Source organism: Cololabis saira, chromosome 8 (assembly GCF_033807715.1).
Source record: "Cololabis saira isolate AMF1-May2022 chromosome 8, fColSai1.1, whole genome shotgun sequence".
Taxonomy (NCBI): domain Eukaryota; kingdom Metazoa; phylum Chordata; class Actinopteri; order Beloniformes; family Belonidae; genus Cololabis; species Cololabis saira.
The window spans coordinates 27357544-27375564 of NC_084594.1; the positions used below are offsets into that span (position 1 = coordinate 27357544).

An 18021-nucleotide genomic window follows, 5' to 3' on the forward strand; every position below is an offset into this window, starting at 1 on the left:
GTGTTACACTCCCGCCCCGCCCGCAAAACTCATGAATTCATGCCCGCACGGCGCACAATAAGATGCATTGATTTAGTGTCTTGTCCCGTCCCGCAAGAGAAAAGTCCAGACAAATCTATCTGATTTAATGTTAACATGATCATTGTGGAGTTTGATGGATAATTGACAGTTCATAGGCACCTGACTGAAAGTTAGATGCAAATCCATTATTGTAATCAGTGCACAAGCCTTTTTTTGGCTTTCGCGCTGCATCAATTATGTGATTGAGGTTATAGCAACGAGAGTAGCTATGAGTGGCTCAAATAATACCAATAAATAACATAAAATAAACAAATTTTAGAATGAAACGAATTAATTTAACAAATGAATCGCTTGGCCATTACATTGCTGTGGAGGGAGAGAATGTTGCTGACCGACTGAGGTCCCGTGCATCTCTCTTCCAAGATGCGCCACAGACACTAAACGCAGTTTCTCCAAATATCTGACTTAATTTAATACTTTGTCAGGCATAACGTTAAAGCTTTCTTTTAAAGCCAAAATACGCTGAGTGAGGGAGGAACGGGTGGTTTGGTGCCGCGTCTGTACTCACATGGACTTTTACTGGTCTGTCTCTCCACATCGAGAGATGCCGGTTGAGGTGATTTAGCCGTCTGGTCAGGATGCGTCCTGGACCCCTCTCTAGGGAGGTGTTTCGGGCATTTCCAACCAGGCAGAGGTCCTGGGCAGACCTACGATATGGTTTGATAGTCCTTCGCTATTACAGCTTAACAAAGCTCCGGCTTGTTGACATAAGGCTGTTGGCTAACATTTAGGATTCTCATGATTGTGGCAACATTGTCATGAAAAAAAGGGTAAGGTGCAGTTTCTGATGTGCATTCACCACTCAGGCAGCTACACCTAGGAAATAAGGGAGGCAAAGGTGAACATACAGGAAATGATGCACACGTGGTCAGAAAACTGTGAAGCAGTTTGGGAATATTTCCTTTACATCTGGTGAAAAGAGCTGCTCGGAGTCCAGCCAGCAAAGCTGTTAGATGGGAAGTCAGTAAATTCAGAAAAAGCAGGTTGTTTCAGTGGAGAAGCAGTTTTTTCTGCGACGTCCAATATAACCTGTTGAAAATACTGTGATTGCATGGAATTGAAGAGCCAATTTTCATTCTTCCTCTCCATAGTAATTCCCTTTTTAACTCGCACACAAATATCAGGACCACCACCCTCCCCCATTTTCCCTTTTTCTTTTTGTCTCAGTCTGCAGTGGTTTTTCCATGTGACTAAATATTGGTTTAACATGACAGAAATGACTATGTGAGTCGAGACCATCAGAGAAATAAAAAGGCAGAATGTTGACAGCAAGGCAGTTCTGTCCCCCGCACGCATGCACGATGTGGTGTAGCTGTCATTAGAAATATATTCTGTTCATTTTAAACCAGGCAATTTCAGCGGAGCTCAGGCGGGGGGAAGAAGTTTTTTGCTGTCACATATTATATTATTAAAACGACGATGAAGCATACAATATTATGTCTCTTTCTAACGCTACATTTGCATTTGTATCAGAAAGTATTACTTATAATCAGCCAGCATCTTCTTGAAATGACGGAAACAGTGCCATGTTGATACATAACTGTGATGCATTTGTGCTTTATAATTATTAGAATGATTAAAACTGAAGAATTATTAATATTTCTCTGAAAACACACTTGTGACCAGAATCTCAACGGCTCACAACCATCTCACCAATATAGGAATGAGAAGAATTTGCAGGAAAATTCCAGTTCTCCTTTTCCTTTTTCCTGCACACATGCACACCCCACACACTGCAGCCCTCGCATGCAGAATCACAGAGAGACACACGTTAGCACACCCACACATGAACAAAATGCAGAAGCGGGTACAAGGACGGGATGTGCTTGACAGATGATGAAGCATTAGTCCTGTGCTGCTCATCTGAGGAAGTAATTGATGAGCACTGCACTTCCTCTTTCCCGTTGACAACACTACGATTTCTATGTCACTGTGTACCAGAAGAGTACCTTGAAAAGTGAGGCATGGAGATACTGTTTGAAAGCATGTTGATTGTCACTGATACGAACCTAGAAAGCAGCATGACTGATTTGGAGAATAACAAAAAGTGTGTTTCAGGGACAAATGATAAGATATAGCTTACAAAATAGGAGATAATGTATAGAGTTTGATGACTTAGAAGTGGAGGTAGAGGAATTCAAATAGTGCTTGTTTAGTTTTTTGCAAGAAAAAATAAAGAAAAGAAATTATAGTTTTTTTTAATCTGCTGCAAACTATAATTTGAAGCCACTTGCCAGACAGCCCACTTGATCTTTCCCAGTCAGGTTGAGTGTGACAGAAAAGAACTGCAGGTTTATGCCTACAGTCAACATGTGAGGAGCCAACGGCAACCAGTGGCTGGGGTGAACATGCAGGAAATGATGCACGTGTGGTCAGAGTGACTCATGACCTCAGTATGCAACAGATGAGTTGTCCAGATGTGTCCCCGCCCCCCGCCCCCCCTTGTACTCTCACTTGCTCAGTTTCAACACATTCCTTCTGGCTTTTTGCATTTTTAAGGTTCATGAAGCGTACACAACTTGTCAGTGTGTACCAGTTAGTCTTGAAAACATTAAACACGGAGAAATAGAACTTTGTGTTGTGTACAATGCAGCTGAAAACAGGATGGGATGATTTGTCTTATTCCAGTTGCCTCCTTCTGAAAAGTCAACTGAACAATCATTCTGCATCAGCACTCCTGAAAAGAGTAATTCAACGAAAGCTTTTAAAAATGGCTGTAAAAAGATTTTTTTGGAGTGGAGTCATAAATATTTTCACAGCGTTTTCAAAGCAACAGCAAATGGTGAAATAGCATTGACGATGCATAGGAATCACCCTTCTGTCTAAATATTACGGGAATACAGCACAACGAGGTTGTTTTTGTTCTCTGAGGTTAGAAAACAATTCTTTGGTTGTTGAGGTTCTGTGTTGATAATATGTATTTTTTACACCCATTTAAAGATGAAAATCAGTTAACTTCATGTGAATGCAACATGTTCATTCTTCCTGTAACTTGTGTAGATGTAGTGGGTAAATACTTCATATGTTCTCCATCCCGCTTCGTCTTGGCTTTAGATTGCTGCTCATCAGTTTCTAATTGTGGATGCTGTCGCTTTAATTGGAGGTAGATGTTACATCCTCCAGCAAAGGTCCCACGGGATTCAGCTCAAAAGCAAGCAAAACAGTCAGGAAAAGCATCAGGCCACAGTGTACAGTACATAATCAATTCAGTTCACTTCAATTATATTTCATTAATCCCCTACAGGAAATTATATGTTGCAAGTATCTTCAGAGTAATTATCAGCGGTTATGACTGTGGGGAGGAAGGACGTGCTGTATCGGTCTGTTATTGAAGACAGCATTGCTGAATTAGTGTCTTGTGAAGAGGATGTGTTGTCCATTGTGTTCGTCATGACATGAAGCATCCTTATTTGCTCGAGATGCTCAAGAATAGTCACCTGAACAGGGCAGACATTTGGTCTTAAATAGTTTTTTTCTTCTGTGCAAACATATACTAAAGGATTCAACAGTAAGAACATGACGGTAGTTGCCGGGGACTCCAAAGCCCTTTTTGTATAAACAACATTTTCAGTTTCCACATTTCATAATTGGATGTTTTGACTTGCCCATAAATGTTGTTTTTTTTATCCTTTTACTTTGGGAAGCCAGCTAGAACTTTTTCATCTAAATAAACAAATATCAATTAGAAGATAATTACAAATGAGGCCTTCCATGTGGCTGGGAGCTGTGTCCTCTATAGGAGAGACATAAACATTGGGCTTTGTAACTTCTGACTCTGCACGTCCACGAAAAGGCCACATTTTCAAGTGACCCAATTCAGATGATTTCTTCTCTTTTCTTTTCTCCAACGTGGCGCAGATCGGATACAACCAGTGGATATAAGTATAAAACCCCACATGGATTAGATTTTTCAGATCAGTGTCAGGCCTCATTCATATGTAGAAATGAATCAGGTACGCATTTGTGTCTGCCGCCTAAGCAGACGGATCAGATTTTCCCAGTTAATGCGAGTAAGACGCGAAGAGCGAAGTAAACACAGGCGGAGGAGCTCTCCTCTTTAAATTATGAGTCCTTTGCCGACCTCCAAGAATGCTTCACAAGTAGCAGGTTGTCTTTCACAGTTTCAAGAATAACGAGGCGGACTCTGAGCGTCTGTTGTAGCAATTAACTTTTACAGAACCACCTGACAACATCGCAGTAAAAAATGCACGTGTCAGTGTCAGTGGAAACGGCACCATGCACCACATCTTATATTTCACCTGCATGCACTGAAAGTGCCACCTGTTTTTCTCCTTTGCGGCAGAACGTTGTCCAGATCAGCCAGGCTCATTGTGAGTTTGTTTTCCCCAAACAAACAAAACAGATAAATTGGAATTGGCCATCAAGACCTGCAGCGTAAATGTAGCCAAAGGGTTTGAATAAATGCCATATTTTTTCATTTTCTTTTTTCTTTACATTTCATACAACTAGTGAAATGGTTGGAAAGCAAGTAGGGGCAGGGCAGCTGTGGCTACAAACGTAGCTACCACCACCGGTGAGAATGTGTATGAATGAATAATGATCTCTGTAAAGCGCTCTGGGTGCCTTGAAGGGAGCTATATAAAACCAAGTTATTATTATTATTATTATTATTATTATTATTATTATTATTATTATTAATAATAAAAAAAGAGCCTAAGAACTCGGATGACAGCACTGGAAAACCTAGAAGACACACCATGACAGGTTTACATTCACTACGATGCTCCACGTCCAGCGCAGGGAGGCTGATCCCAGAGCTGCCAGTAAGCCTCTCTGCTCCTGCTTTTGCTGTAAGAGCCACAGGACTTGCTGCTCTTGCACAACGAGCTGCACCGTGCCGCTTAGGACGTACACTGGCCTGAAATCTCCTTAAGAGGTCATGTGCTGGTAAAAGGCGAGCCAGTCAGCACATTTCCCAGTCTTCATTCCCTTCAACACTTGTTCAGCGTTAAGCTTTCCTTTTCTAACCACTTTTTCCCCCCCTCGGACATTTTAGTATTCAGTCTACAAGTTAGAGTCGGAGCCATTTCGTCAGAGCATATTTCTCTGTCGCTCTTGCTGGTGTGCATGAGGGTTTAGCAACATCAGATTCGTTAAAAGGGATTACAGTCGTACAGCTACACTATTTCTACTCAAAAGATGTTACCTATACATGCTCCTGTTTGTCTTAAACTAGAGGAAAGCGGGGAGATAAGCACGAAAACAAGTCAAAAATAAGTTGTTTTGCGAGAGGAGGGGATGGTGAATAAAACAGCTGGTTTTGTTTTTTCAATTACGCTGCACTGTTTTTATAGCATAGTTTCAGACAGACGGAGCTGCAGTTAATGAATCCAGACTGTTTTCCCACCTCTGGGGAACAGACGGAGGGGAGGCGTGATGCACGGAGGAGGAGAAAGAGGAGAATGGGAGGAGATAGAAAAGTCTTTGGGTTCGCTGGAGCCATTTTTGCTCAGCAGAAGTGGAGGAAAATGGTGATCAGAGGCCGTCTGAGAGCAGAGGGGACATATCGTGTCAAGCACACTTTTCTTAATAATGCACGCTCACTTCTTTTTATTTTTTGAACTTTCTTTTGTTTTTTTCCATGGCTTGATTAGTGACTATGTGTTTCAGGGGCAGCTGGAAGCATTAAAACAGAGAAATCTGTGTTAAATATTGAGAGCACCTTTGGGACTCTGGCCCCAGATTCCCATAAACCTCAGAAATGCTGCTGCACAATAGCCAAGTTTCCCCCTGTCTTCTTTCTTTCTTTCTTTCTTTCTTTCTTTCTTTCTTTCTTTCTTTCTTTCTTTCTTTCTTTCTTTCTTTCTTTCTTTCTTTCTTTCTTTCTTTCTTTCTTTCTTTCTTTCTTTCTTTCTTTCTTTCTTTCTTTCTTTCTTTCTTTCTTTCTTTCTTTCTTTCTTTCTTTCGCTTCCTGTTTCTTCTCCGTCATCTGATTTTTCTCACTTTTTCTTCCTTTTTCTCTCCATCTTGCCGTATTTATCTTTTATCCATTTTCTGCTTTTCACACAGGCCCAAACTATTTTAAACCGTTCCATGTCCCTCGCCTCGGCAGAAAAATGTGTCAGCTTTTCTAAACAGAGAGGCCTCCTCTGGATTTACTGTAAGATTTATTGGTCCGTAGCTGCTAAGCTTTTGCTCTGCGCACTTTTATTTGCTCTCTGAAGCCGAGGAATCCTCTTCTCCATTTCCTGCACCAAAGCAAGTTTTCTTGTTTTGTTTAGTTTTTTTTCTGGTCGGAGGAATTGATCTCCCCAAAACAATCAGCACAGTGACCTGATCCCCCAGGAAAGCGATCCACCATGTTAGACCGCCACCTTTAGCTCTGAGCGCTGCAGGAGCAGGGACCCCTACAGTACGACCCTAACCCTACCAGCGGAGCGTTCGTGTGAGTCACGACGGGTCTGTGGAAGGCTGAGCTTGCAGCAGCTGTGAAAATACAACGCCTGTGGTTTGTCAAGCCCTACTTTTCACCATTTTTTTTTTTTAACCCCCGAGAGCTTGCACTGTATCCCGATGCATTATAGTTTTCACCCTGCAAGCCAGTAATGAAGGTATCGCCTGTGCTGGAAGAATCTAATCTGATCTTTGACATCACTGAAAGTAGAAAAAGATCCAAAGGCCAGCTCAATTAGAAGTATTTTCAGATTAAGCATCCATCACAGGACCAGTCATCTTAGAGCTATAGGTCATTTATGTCTGGTTTCCAGTTCTGCTTAGATTTACGATCTCTCAGCTTTTTGTTTTTACTTTACAGCTCCAGAGCCTCGTTGTTTTTCGTTCATCTCCAACATTTGCAGCACGCGTTCTGTTTTGTCTCATCTCTGCTTTTGGCATTTATCACTTTGTTGTTACTGACAGTAAACAGGAAACAAGGACACACGACAGAGGGAAAGCACCAGATAAAAGTGTTGCACAAAAAGCAAACCGCAGATGTTTGTTTTTATCCACTTTGACCCTCATTTGCTCTTCTTACAGATTAGCTGGTTGTTTTCATAGAAAAGGCTCTAAAACCTCACGGTGAATCATGAGCGCAGCGTCATGATTCATAGACAAATTATATTTTCCCCCTCAGAAGTTGGAGTAAAAACCAAAAACAATAACTGCAGGATATAAAAAAAGAAAAAGGGCTTCTGAATCCTAATGCTGTTTCAGATCTGCAGGGATATAAAAAAAACAACAACCCCAAAGCCATCAACATCTTATCTTTTATGTGATGTTGTCTTTACTTGCGTCTTTGATTTATGAAGTTGGGTATTGGCAGATTATCACAAAGACCAAAAATCTAAGAAAGCTATTGCAGAAATGTGCACATGCATGCTGTCCCGGCGTCGGCTTTCCCAATCAGAGTCCGTTGTGACTGAGAGACAGAGAGAGTACCGACATTTCTCCTGATATTCCCTGCACACGTCCACTGGAAATACTTCACTTCCACAATGTAGCTATAACAATGGTCTTCTTTCACTGATTGTTGGCTCACACTCAGTTTTAGGAAAGGAAAAGGACTTAAAGCATGTGTAGAGTCCTATTTTTGTCCTGTGGGGGGGGGGGGGTTTGTGTCTTTTTTTACACTTCGCTTTTCCTCTCAATCAAACTGTGGTGAACATGTTTATGTTGCACATGATTAAAGTTTTAATGCGTGTTGGGCCATGTGTGTACATCTCTGTGTTGGATTTTTCTTGTGGGTGGGGCGCTGGCCTTCATGGTCTTCAAGATTCATCTAAAACCTGCAAATCATGAGAGAGAGAGAGGTTGTGGCGTAGCTGCTCACACAACTGACTTGTTTATCCATCCATGCAATTATCAGTGTGTCCGGCGTCACTTGTTTGAATACATACTTTTCAAGGTGCATCACTACAAGTTCAAGATCCTCTTCCCTTGTTGTTTTTCTCTCCAGATGTGGAGCAGATGGCCATTGATTGGCTCACCGGAAACTTCTACTTTGTGGATGACGTGGACGACAGGATATTCGTGTGTGACAAGGACGGCCAGACCTGCGTCACCCTCCTGGACCAGGAGCTGTACAACCCTAAGGGCATTGCCCTGGACCCCACCATGGGGTCAGTTTGATATCTCTGCTGCTGCTTTCTGCTTAAACATGCATGTGTGCTGGTTATTAGTGCGAACGCTGTACCATGACGGTGACTGCGCTCCTGTCATCTGTCATGGTCAACTCTAAAGCATCATGGGGTAATAAGGGGCGTGTAAAAGGCCAACTGGATCTTTTTTAAGCTGGAGTAATTGAGCACAGATGTTCTTTTAGCACTACAATACACTGACTGTGTAGGTTTTGAATGTAGAAGTATTGTTTTTGTTCCAGCTCTTTTGTTTATAACTGCACTTTCCAACTACATTCCTGCCAGTTGCTGTATATCTGCACAAAACTGAATGGTTAGGGTGAGTGCATGCAAGTGTTTAAGACTTTGTGTGCCAAGGGAAGAAAAAAAAAAAAGCGACCGCACTGATGTGAGAGTGCAGCTACAAGCAGAGGCTTGTAAATGTATCGTTTCCATCCCACGCAGTTTCCTCAGCTGATGTTCGTTCTTCCAGTAACAACATCGTGTGGATTCACTGTGGCTTGCCTCTTTTCTGGCATGCAATATCATTAAAGGGGAGAAAAACAAGCAAGGTGCCAGTAGAATAATTCATCATCATATATCAGGGTGAGAAGAGCAGCAAAAGACGCGATTTCAGGTGGTTGGATGTAGGCTCGGCAGAATAATGTGCATTAAAAAAGGAAAAAACAAAGGTCAGCTGGCTATCTGAACGTACTGAATGGCCAGGTTTTTCCAACTATACATATTTTTTTGTTTTCCCTGATGGCTTAGGCCTATCCCAAGATGACAGTGCCAGGATTCATAAAGCTCAAATAGTGAGAGACTGGTTCAGGGAGAGACTGAGGATCTCTGGGATGAGCTGGAGAGAAGAGTAGACGCAGCAGTGCAACTCTCCCATCATCAGTGCAAGAAAAACATTCATGCGTATCGGGATGAAAATAATTGCTGTGACATTACATAAGCTTATTGAAACAAAGCAAAAGTGGGCCAAACAAAATATTAAACTAGTTAGAATTATTACTTGGAAAAAATAACTAAACCACTCTGACGAACGAGATTTCCTGCAGAATATTCCCCCCCCTCATTTTTTTTTTCCTGAAAAGCATAAGTATATTTGCCTCTTTGGGATGGAAGAAAAGACGATGAAGCCAACCGAACCGAGGGACTGAAAACTCAACAATGTGGCCAGCTTAGTCAAGTAATTACAGCACAATACACTAATCAGTCACCGCCACTCACGCTTGATCCTTTGCTCCTGTAGGAAGGTCTTCTTCACAGACTACGGTCAGATCCCTAAGGTGGAGCGCTGCGACATGGATGGCCAAAACCGAACCAAGCTTGTAGACAGTAAGATTGTATTCCCTCACGGCATCACGCTGGACCTCGTCAGCAGACTGGTGTACTGGGCAGATGCTTATCTGGACTACATTGAAGTGGTGGACTATGAAGGCAGAAACCGACACACCATCATCCAAGGCTTGCTGGTGAGACATTATTATCACTCTTATTCGTGTATGCTTTTCATTATGATGCAGAAAACTCCCCAGCAGGCTTTTGAGCTCCACTTGCACCTATAATCCATCTCATTGTTACTCTGGTGCAGCGCTGTAATGCACTGTTGGCCTTGTGAGTCATGAGAAGAGAGAAGATGGTGGAGATTTGCGTTTCATTAGATAAGCTGATAAATGGTGTCCAATACTTAGGCTGTTAATGTAGCAGCTATGAAGATGAATAGTGGCTCTTAAGCCTGTTACCATGGCTTTTACTGCGTTCTGTGGGGAAGTCGTGGTTTTTCTTTCACCAAATGAGGCTCAAAGACACAAACAAACCCACGCATGGGTACCACTGTCTCTTGTTCTGTGTGTGTGTTTTTGTGTTGGTCTATTAGTGCGTGCAGGCCTGTCACATAAAGGTAAAAAAGAAATAGTCACGCTAATGGTGCTGAGCGGTTTTTGTTTAAATGAAAATGTGTTCTGGTTGTCATCAGGGGGAAAAAAATGTGTGAAAGGAATGTTATTTCAAAATAAATTGCAATGAATTACACTTTCCCAGATGGGATGTTTTAGTCAGGTTTGTCTTAGTTTTTGGCGGCGTGAGCATCGATCTTCTAATGCACAGACACATCTCACGAGTCTCATGCTAATTGGTTTCCAACCGCTGGATTGCATCAGCGGGAGACTGTATCTTTCTGGCTGTGAGTGTTTGTGAGTGTCAGAGCAGCACACAACCATCTCTCTGGTTTCATGACTATGCTGTCACACCCTCGTGTGACGCTGAGTCTGATCCATGTCTGCTCAGAGGTGAACGTTGTCGTCCCTCTTTTCCTTATATTTGTTTTTCCTATAAAGGAGCTACTATTCTCTACAGCTGAAAAAGATATTTACTCATTCAAGATTTCAACAACGTTAAATTGCTTCTTCTTTTTTTTTATTTCACTGGATTTTATCACAAAGGCAGCACTGATGTGATTCTGTATTGATGTATTACTTGTGATATATATTTTTATCAGTCTAAGGAAATAAATCGGGTGTATATGTACTCTTATATAGTGATGATTATTATCTGCCAGTGACTGTTTATTTAGAACAACTTTATTCTGTTACCTTAAATCAGAACAACCACTGTTATCTATCTTCCCCTTTTTCTCCAGATCGAGCATCTGTACGGGCTGACTGTGTTTGAAAACTATTTGTACGCCACCAACTCGGACAACACGAATGTGCAGCCCAAGACCAGCGTGATCAAGGTCAACCGCTTCAACAACACAGACCTCCATGTAGTGACCAGAGTGGACAAAGGAGGAGCGCTGCACGTCTATCACCAGAGACGCCAGCCTCCAGGTACACACACAGTTTCACCATCCACAGTTTATGCTGTTCTGCTTTGGAGATTTTATGTTTTCCTCCTGTTGGTTCTCAGTGCGCAGCCATGCATGTGAGGTGGACCAGTTCGGGAAAGCTGGAGGCTGCTCCGACATCTGTCTTCTGGGGAACGGACACAAAACCCGGACCTGCCGCTGTCGCTCAGGATTTAGCTTGGGAAGCGATGGCAAGTCCTGCAAAAGTGAGTGCAACTGCTTCTGTTTTAGTCCTGTCTGTATACTGTATGTCTGTGTGTGTTTGTGTGTGTGTGTATATATATATATATACAGTGTATATATATATATATGTGTGTGTGTGTGTATGTGTATATATGTATTTTCTTTTCACTGTGTACTTTTTTTTCTAGTACCTATCAAGTGTGCATTATGACGATTTACAGTCTTCTTTGTCATACCTGGAAGGATTGTTGAGAAGTCTGATATTTGTGTGCTAATTTAAAATCCACAGTAGAGGCAAATGCACTGTAACTAGTTTGGCTGAGGTTTAAATGAACCCAATGTTTATGCCTTTTGTGATGTAAGACACTTCCTAAGAGCTGCTGCGTTGTTGTTTGCACCTCTGGTTTAACCTGCAGCTGCAGAGAAAGTGACTTAAGTCTCGGCTCCCATAAGAAATTTCACATTTCATTTATTGATTCATTCCAGACATGTCAAAATCATTTTATAGAGCATAAAACGTTAACACATGTATCGATATATAAATAGATATACACATACACACGTGCATTTTTAATTAATGTACACAAAATAAATAAATCTATACCCAATGTGTACACACATATCTATATACATACCTATATACATGCACATGCATAACGATACACATTACACATAAATCCCATTTAACATGTCTGAAAAGGGGTCGAAAGAAGTAAAACTTCTCCAGTAGTCCATAATTACACTTTATATTCATCTGGTTTTCTGAGTACATTTTTGAGTCACATCAACCTCTTTATTTGCTGAAACCCGATACAGTTGAAAAGTGTATCATATATCAAGTATGTCATTTCTTAAACACAAGGTGGCATGGATCTCACCCCACACACTCACTGCAGGGTGCTACTTTTAAATTAAGGATCAACAGAAAAAATTATTATTCATAGAATAGCATATTATTTATTCACCAGGATCATGACACATCATCATTACCTATCGGATGAATAGTCGAGCATTTCAACATTAGGGTTTGCATCCTTTTACTCACACCATCAGACGGTCTGTAGCTTTCTAGACAAGACAGATGTTTTTCTGTGTCCATACTATACATCCAACTGCTTGGAAATAACTAATATCTTAAAACTTATGAGAATATAATGCTGTTTTCTGAGTAACTAAAATGTTAATAGTGATTACAATTATTATTGGATGGAGTTCATGTATATTAATATATAGTGTTAATTCAACTCATCTGAAGGTACTTTACATAGAAAAAATATATAACAGTCCAATTCAATTTATTTCAGTTATATTCTAGTTCAATTCACTTCATTGTGTTTCACTTAATCCAATTCATTATAATACACTCCAGATTCAAAATTGATATAATCCCAATTCATAAAAAGTAGCAACAGATTGTATCCAATCTTCACTTCGGTGCAATCCCCCATACTGAGCAAGCATGAGGCAACAGTGAGGAGGGAAAAAAAACTAATTAACAGGGAGGAAAAAAAATCCTGTAGCAGAACCAGACTCGGGGAGAGTGCCCATCTGCCTCAGCCGGCTGGGGGTCGGAGATGACAGGAAAGAGAGACGAACAGACAAGGAGGTTAGTCCAGGGATTTCCGTCTGTGGAACACAGAGCCGTGTAGTTGGAATTTCACTTCTCCTGTATGTTTAGATCTGAGTCAAATATCCATCATTTCCAGAAGCTGTTGTTCTGTTGTTTTTCTTTTCTTCAAATGTATTGTTAGTCTCATCTTTTAGCATATTTTTAGCACTCTCCCACTTCCCCATTGATCTAATGTGTAATGGTCTGTGAATTGAGTTGTAACTGGATATTGATTAGTCTATGAAGCTATACTTGCTTACTTCTGCCTCATTTTCCACGTGGCCAACTGTGCTAAAACTGTGCCCCTATTTGAGTAAATTATGTTTCACCTCACTTCACCCATCTGCTTCTTTTCCTGTTGCTTTGGTCCATTGTTAAAGTATAATTTGCTGCATATTTAGATGACTTTTTTACAGACTGACCATCTTGTTTGTACTTGTGAAAGTATTGGCTAAATGATCACAGATCATGCTTTTGCTGAATGGTGGTTCAGACTAACATCAACAAGCTGACCTCACTACTATCATTTGGTTTTGCAGAATAAATATTATAATTTTATTCCCTTTCATGGTTCAAATCTGGGCTTGAATGGAGAAGTTTGAATACCAAGTGGGTTAATGTTCGGCAGCAATGTTGGAATCACATAAATGTAGTGCAGATTGAACACATCCAGCATTGATTTTCCCATTTTTCCAGTACAACAGTAACAGCAAACTTGAGTGCAACGATGAGTTGCTGTTATTGAACTAGTCAAGGTTGCATCAGGGATGCAGATGTCCTCAGGGCTGTGGACTGAGAAGGAAACTGCAAGGTTGAGCAGCATCACAACGTCTGGCTCTTCACTATCCTCCTCGATTCAGCTCATTTTGGGAGATGTCTCTCCATTTTAACTACTATACTGTCAATAGCAAAATACATCTTTGTGTCTTGTTTTGCTGCAGAACCGGAGCACGAGCTCTTCTTGGTCTATGGTAAGGGCCGTCCAGGCGTCATCAGGGGCATGGATATGAACGCCAAGGTGCCGGATGAGTACATGATCCCCATCGAGAATCTGATGAATCCCAGGGCTCTGGACTTTCATGCCGAGAGCGAGTTAATCTATTTTGCCGACGCCACCAGCTACATCATCGGTCGCCAGAAGATTGATGGAACGGAGAGGGATACAATTATGAAGGAAGGTACGGTGACGATGAGGGAGAAACAGTACCACGGACAGCTCAGTGTGTGCTGAATTATACGTCTAGAGCAGCGGTCGGCAACCCGCGGCTCTAGAGCCGCATGCGGCTCTTTAGCGCCGCCCTAGTGGCTCCTGGAGCTTTTTCAAAAATGTTTGACCTTTTTTTCTTCCTTTTTCCCTTTCCTTTTTAATCGCGACATTTCAATTTTTTTTTCTCGAAATTTTAACTTTTTTCTCAACATTTCGACTTTTTTCTCGAAATTTAGATTTTTTTCCTCAAAATTTTGACTTTTTTCTCGACTTTTTTCTCAACATTTCAACTTTTTTCTCAACATTTCGACTTTTTCTCGACATTTCGACTTTTTTCTCGAAGTGCATAATGAAAAAAAAAATCTCCCCCCAGTTCTAACTAATATAGAAACATGCAGCATGTGTTGTCTTCATTCTAAGGCTGATACAAGACTTTTCATTTTTTAGTTGGCTTCAGACACATTTGTTTTTTGCGTTTTTGGTCCAATACGGCTCTTTCAACATTTTGGGTTGCCGACCCCTGGTCTAGAGGATAATGAGGTAGCATTTGTAAATGCCTAAAAGAAACTTAATTACATGAGGGAAATTTGTACGCTTATAGTATCACAAAGACTTTTGTTTTCCATAGTGGACAAGTGTATTTACAGATTAAAGTATAAAAGTTCAACTCTGACTTGTTAAAACATGTTTGGCTTTGTCTCAGGGATCCACACAGTGGAGGGTATTGCTGTGGACTGGATGGCCGACAACTTGTACTGGACAGATGATGGACCCAAGAAAACTATAAGTGTGGCGCGGCTTGAAAAGGCTTCACAGACCCGCAAAACCCTCATCGAAGGAAAAATGACTCACCCACGTGCCATTGTGGTGGACCCTCTTAACGGGTAAGAGATGGGCGGGTTGGAGCTCGGTGGTTTTGTTCCAGAGAAAGAGGTTCACCGCACGGTTATTCCATCGGTTCATCTGTTTGACAAGTAAAATAATTTATGCTCTGCAACTCATGTCTCTGCAAAACCATGTTTTTTTCCACCGTCATCCCGCCTCCTTGTAGCTTCACATTTATTAGTCGCATAGCTTTTCTACTGGTGTCTGAAAGACAGTTTCTGGTGTGCATCACTTCAAAATGTGCTGAAGAAATCCTTTTACCACTTTTCAGCCTGTGTTGTTTACCATTATCACCTTGAATTGCAAAGTCCCTTTTCAGGCATAACACACTATTTATTAAAATAGATGGAGCATGTTGTAGATTTACCTGCTAGATTTCCTCCACCATCTGATTCCCATGCTGGCACATCGCTGCTCTTTCAGCTTCATAAAGCACTTAATGTTGCCATGCGTAGATGTGTCTTATCCATTAGACCTACTGGGCTCTTATTCGAGAGACGCAAGCTCGTGAACACACACAAACACACTCTGTTTGGACGGCTTGTGACAGCATGATGCGAATCCACACGCCTCCCATGGAAAAAAAAACTCTCGCCTCCACCAATGCTTGTAATCAGTCAGGCTCAGAGAAGAGAGTGGGGAGAGGAGGGAGTGAAGAATGAGCCAGAGATGATTGAAAAGGAAATAGGAAATGTTAACGGTAGCGTCAGCGATATTTCCACAAAGGAGGATGTTCCTGGATGGGCATAATTATAGGGAGCCGGTACTCACAAGCTTCGATGCGAAGTCCAGGATTACTCGAGAACAGGGGAATATCTTTAGCCAGACAGTCTGAGGAATCACTGCTGTGCTTCCCCACTGGGCGCTGTGTTGAGGGTTGTCTGCTTTCAAGTTTCTTGATGAAATGTCAGAGCCTTTCTTTAAAATTCCCAAACAAATATTCTGTTTCATTTACTGTAGTAGGTGTATCCATGACAACGTCTCTGTCAACTCCTCAGGTGGATGTATTGGACGGACTGGGAGGAAGACCCTAAGGAGAGCAAGCGAGGCAAAATTGAGCGGGCTTGGATGGACGGGTCCAACAGAAATGTTTTCCTCACCAGCAAAACTGTGCTGTGGCCCAACGGCCTGAGTCTGGACATCCCGCAGGGCATCCTCTACTGGGTGGATGCCTACTACGACCGCATCGAGATGGTCTACCTCAACAGCTCCGGGCGCAAGGTTGGCCCCCGCCATCATCTGAAAATGTTATTTTTCTGCAGTCTAGTTACAGAGTAGTTCACTCAGGTCAGAACGGGAGCTTGTCCACAGAGGCTTTGAAGGGCTCTTAGTGCACTAATAAGGAAGAAGTTTCAAAGCAGTGGAGGGATGTGGGTGGTCCAATAAACCCAAGTCTTGTGCTTTTTTAAATACTGCTCTCTCCTCGCAGTTAAATCGATTATATGTGGTGTTCAGTGGTTCGTATCTTGTCAGATTCATTGCAATTAAAATAAATAAGGCAGAAGTTGGAATGTTATGATTAACTAGATTAAATTAAATCTAAATATTATCACAGCACCACATAAGAAACTGCTTTTTGCTACTGACTGACTCCTGTGCAGTGGTGGACAGTAACGGAGTAAATTTACTTGAGTACTGTACTTAAGTACATATCCAGAGGATTTGTACTTTACTTGAGTATTAGATTTCTTTGGTACTTATTACTCTTACTTGAATACATTTCCAAGACAAATATTTTTACTTTTACTCGAGTAAATTTCTAGGAAGGCTGAAAAGTACTCGTTACTTTCAGGTCTGCTCTTTTTTCTTCTTCCCTAAAATCCTATTGGACACAAGCTGTTTTTGTCAAAGGAGGAGACCTATCACAGTGCACGCTCTCCACTGGGATGTACGTAAAGCGGAAATACGTCAAGCCTCCTCAAAACCATACCGCCAAAGTAGCCTGCGTTTGTCAAGACAGAGCCGCAACAATTAATTTAGAAAAAATATAGTAATTTACTGATGTGGAAAATAAGAAATTTACTCTTACTCTTACTCTTACGTTTACCTAAAGTAAATTTAAAAGCATTTACTTTTGGATACTTAAGTACCTTTAAAAGCAAGTACTTTTCTACTCTTACTCGAGTAATATTGTGACTGAGCTACTTTTACTTGTAACGGAGTAAATTTTGACCAGTAGTATTTGTACTCTTACTCAAGTACTGGGGTCGAGTACTCTGTCCACCTCTGCTCCTGTGACGGATTTGGGGTAAAATTGAATTCATGTCTTCATCGATTGAAAACAAAGAAGGTCATCACGTCATTTTGTTCTAGTACAGTATAGAAACCACCAGCAGTGCCGGAGCAGGATGACCGCGTGCAGTCTGTTGTCTCCTGTAAAAATATACTTTGCCATCTGGCTCCTTTTCTGTCAACAATAGACGGTGTATGAGGGTCAGGAGCTGAGCCACGCCTTTGGTCTGTGTCACTATAAACACTTCTTGTTCTGGAACGAGTACCGCAGTGGCAGCATTTACAAGCTGGACACCACCACCAGCATCGCCACCCTTCTGCGCAGCGAGCGGCCACCCATCTTTGAGATCCGGATGTACGACGCTCAGCAGCAGCAAGGTACCGCACATGAATGTGCATTTTGAAGTTGTTTAGAAACTGTTACCATTTGCATCTCACCGGCGTATTCCCCGAATGACAGGCTCTAACGCGTGCCGCGTGAACAACGGGGGCTGCAGCAGTCTGTGCCTGGCCATACCAGGAAGCAGGACCTGCGCCTGCGCAGAAGACCAGATACTGGACCCAGCTGACAACACCAGCTGCAAAGGTAGATGCAGACGGGATTGATAGGCTTTTCTAATCATGATTTGCCCTGAAATATTTCAACATGTGACGTATGAAACCCAGAAGTGCCTTCAAAAAGCAGCTGCATGATAAAAACGAGAGCAAGAAATGCAGCGTTTTGAGAGGCTGAGGGTGCTACTTTTTATTTTCTTCCACCAAGTTAGAAAACAAAATTTAGGATTAAATCCATGTGAAGGCTTTATTTATGTAACCCTCCAGGTAACCCCGAGTCCATCACACCGGGATGTGTTATGAGATTTTTTTTCTTGTGTTATTGAAAAGGGTGGAA

The 18021-nt window shown here is 41.7% G+C and overlaps 1 protein-coding gene across 1 annotated transcript in view; it reads left to right on the forward strand.

The window, feature by feature from the left end:
- LOC133448724 (low-density lipoprotein receptor-related protein 1-like) overlaps window positions 1-18021 on the forward strand; it is a 118624-nt gene that overhangs the window by 51159 nt on the left and 49444 nt on the right. The window contains exons 7-15 of the mRNA XM_061727530.1: window positions 7997-8159; window positions 9418-9640; window positions 10807-10996; window positions 11076-11219; window positions 13747-13983; window positions 14716-14896; window positions 15896-16118; window positions 17318-17507; window positions 17590-17715. Coding sequence (XP_061583514.1) covers window positions 7997-8159; window positions 9418-9640; window positions 10807-10996; window positions 11076-11219; window positions 13747-13983; window positions 14716-14896; window positions 15896-16118; window positions 17318-17507; window positions 17590-17715 — 1677 coding nt within the window. The remainder of the gene's footprint in view (window positions 1-7996; window positions 8160-9417; window positions 9641-10806; window positions 10997-11075; window positions 11220-13746; window positions 13984-14715; window positions 14897-15895; window positions 16119-17317; window positions 17508-17589; window positions 17716-18021) is intronic.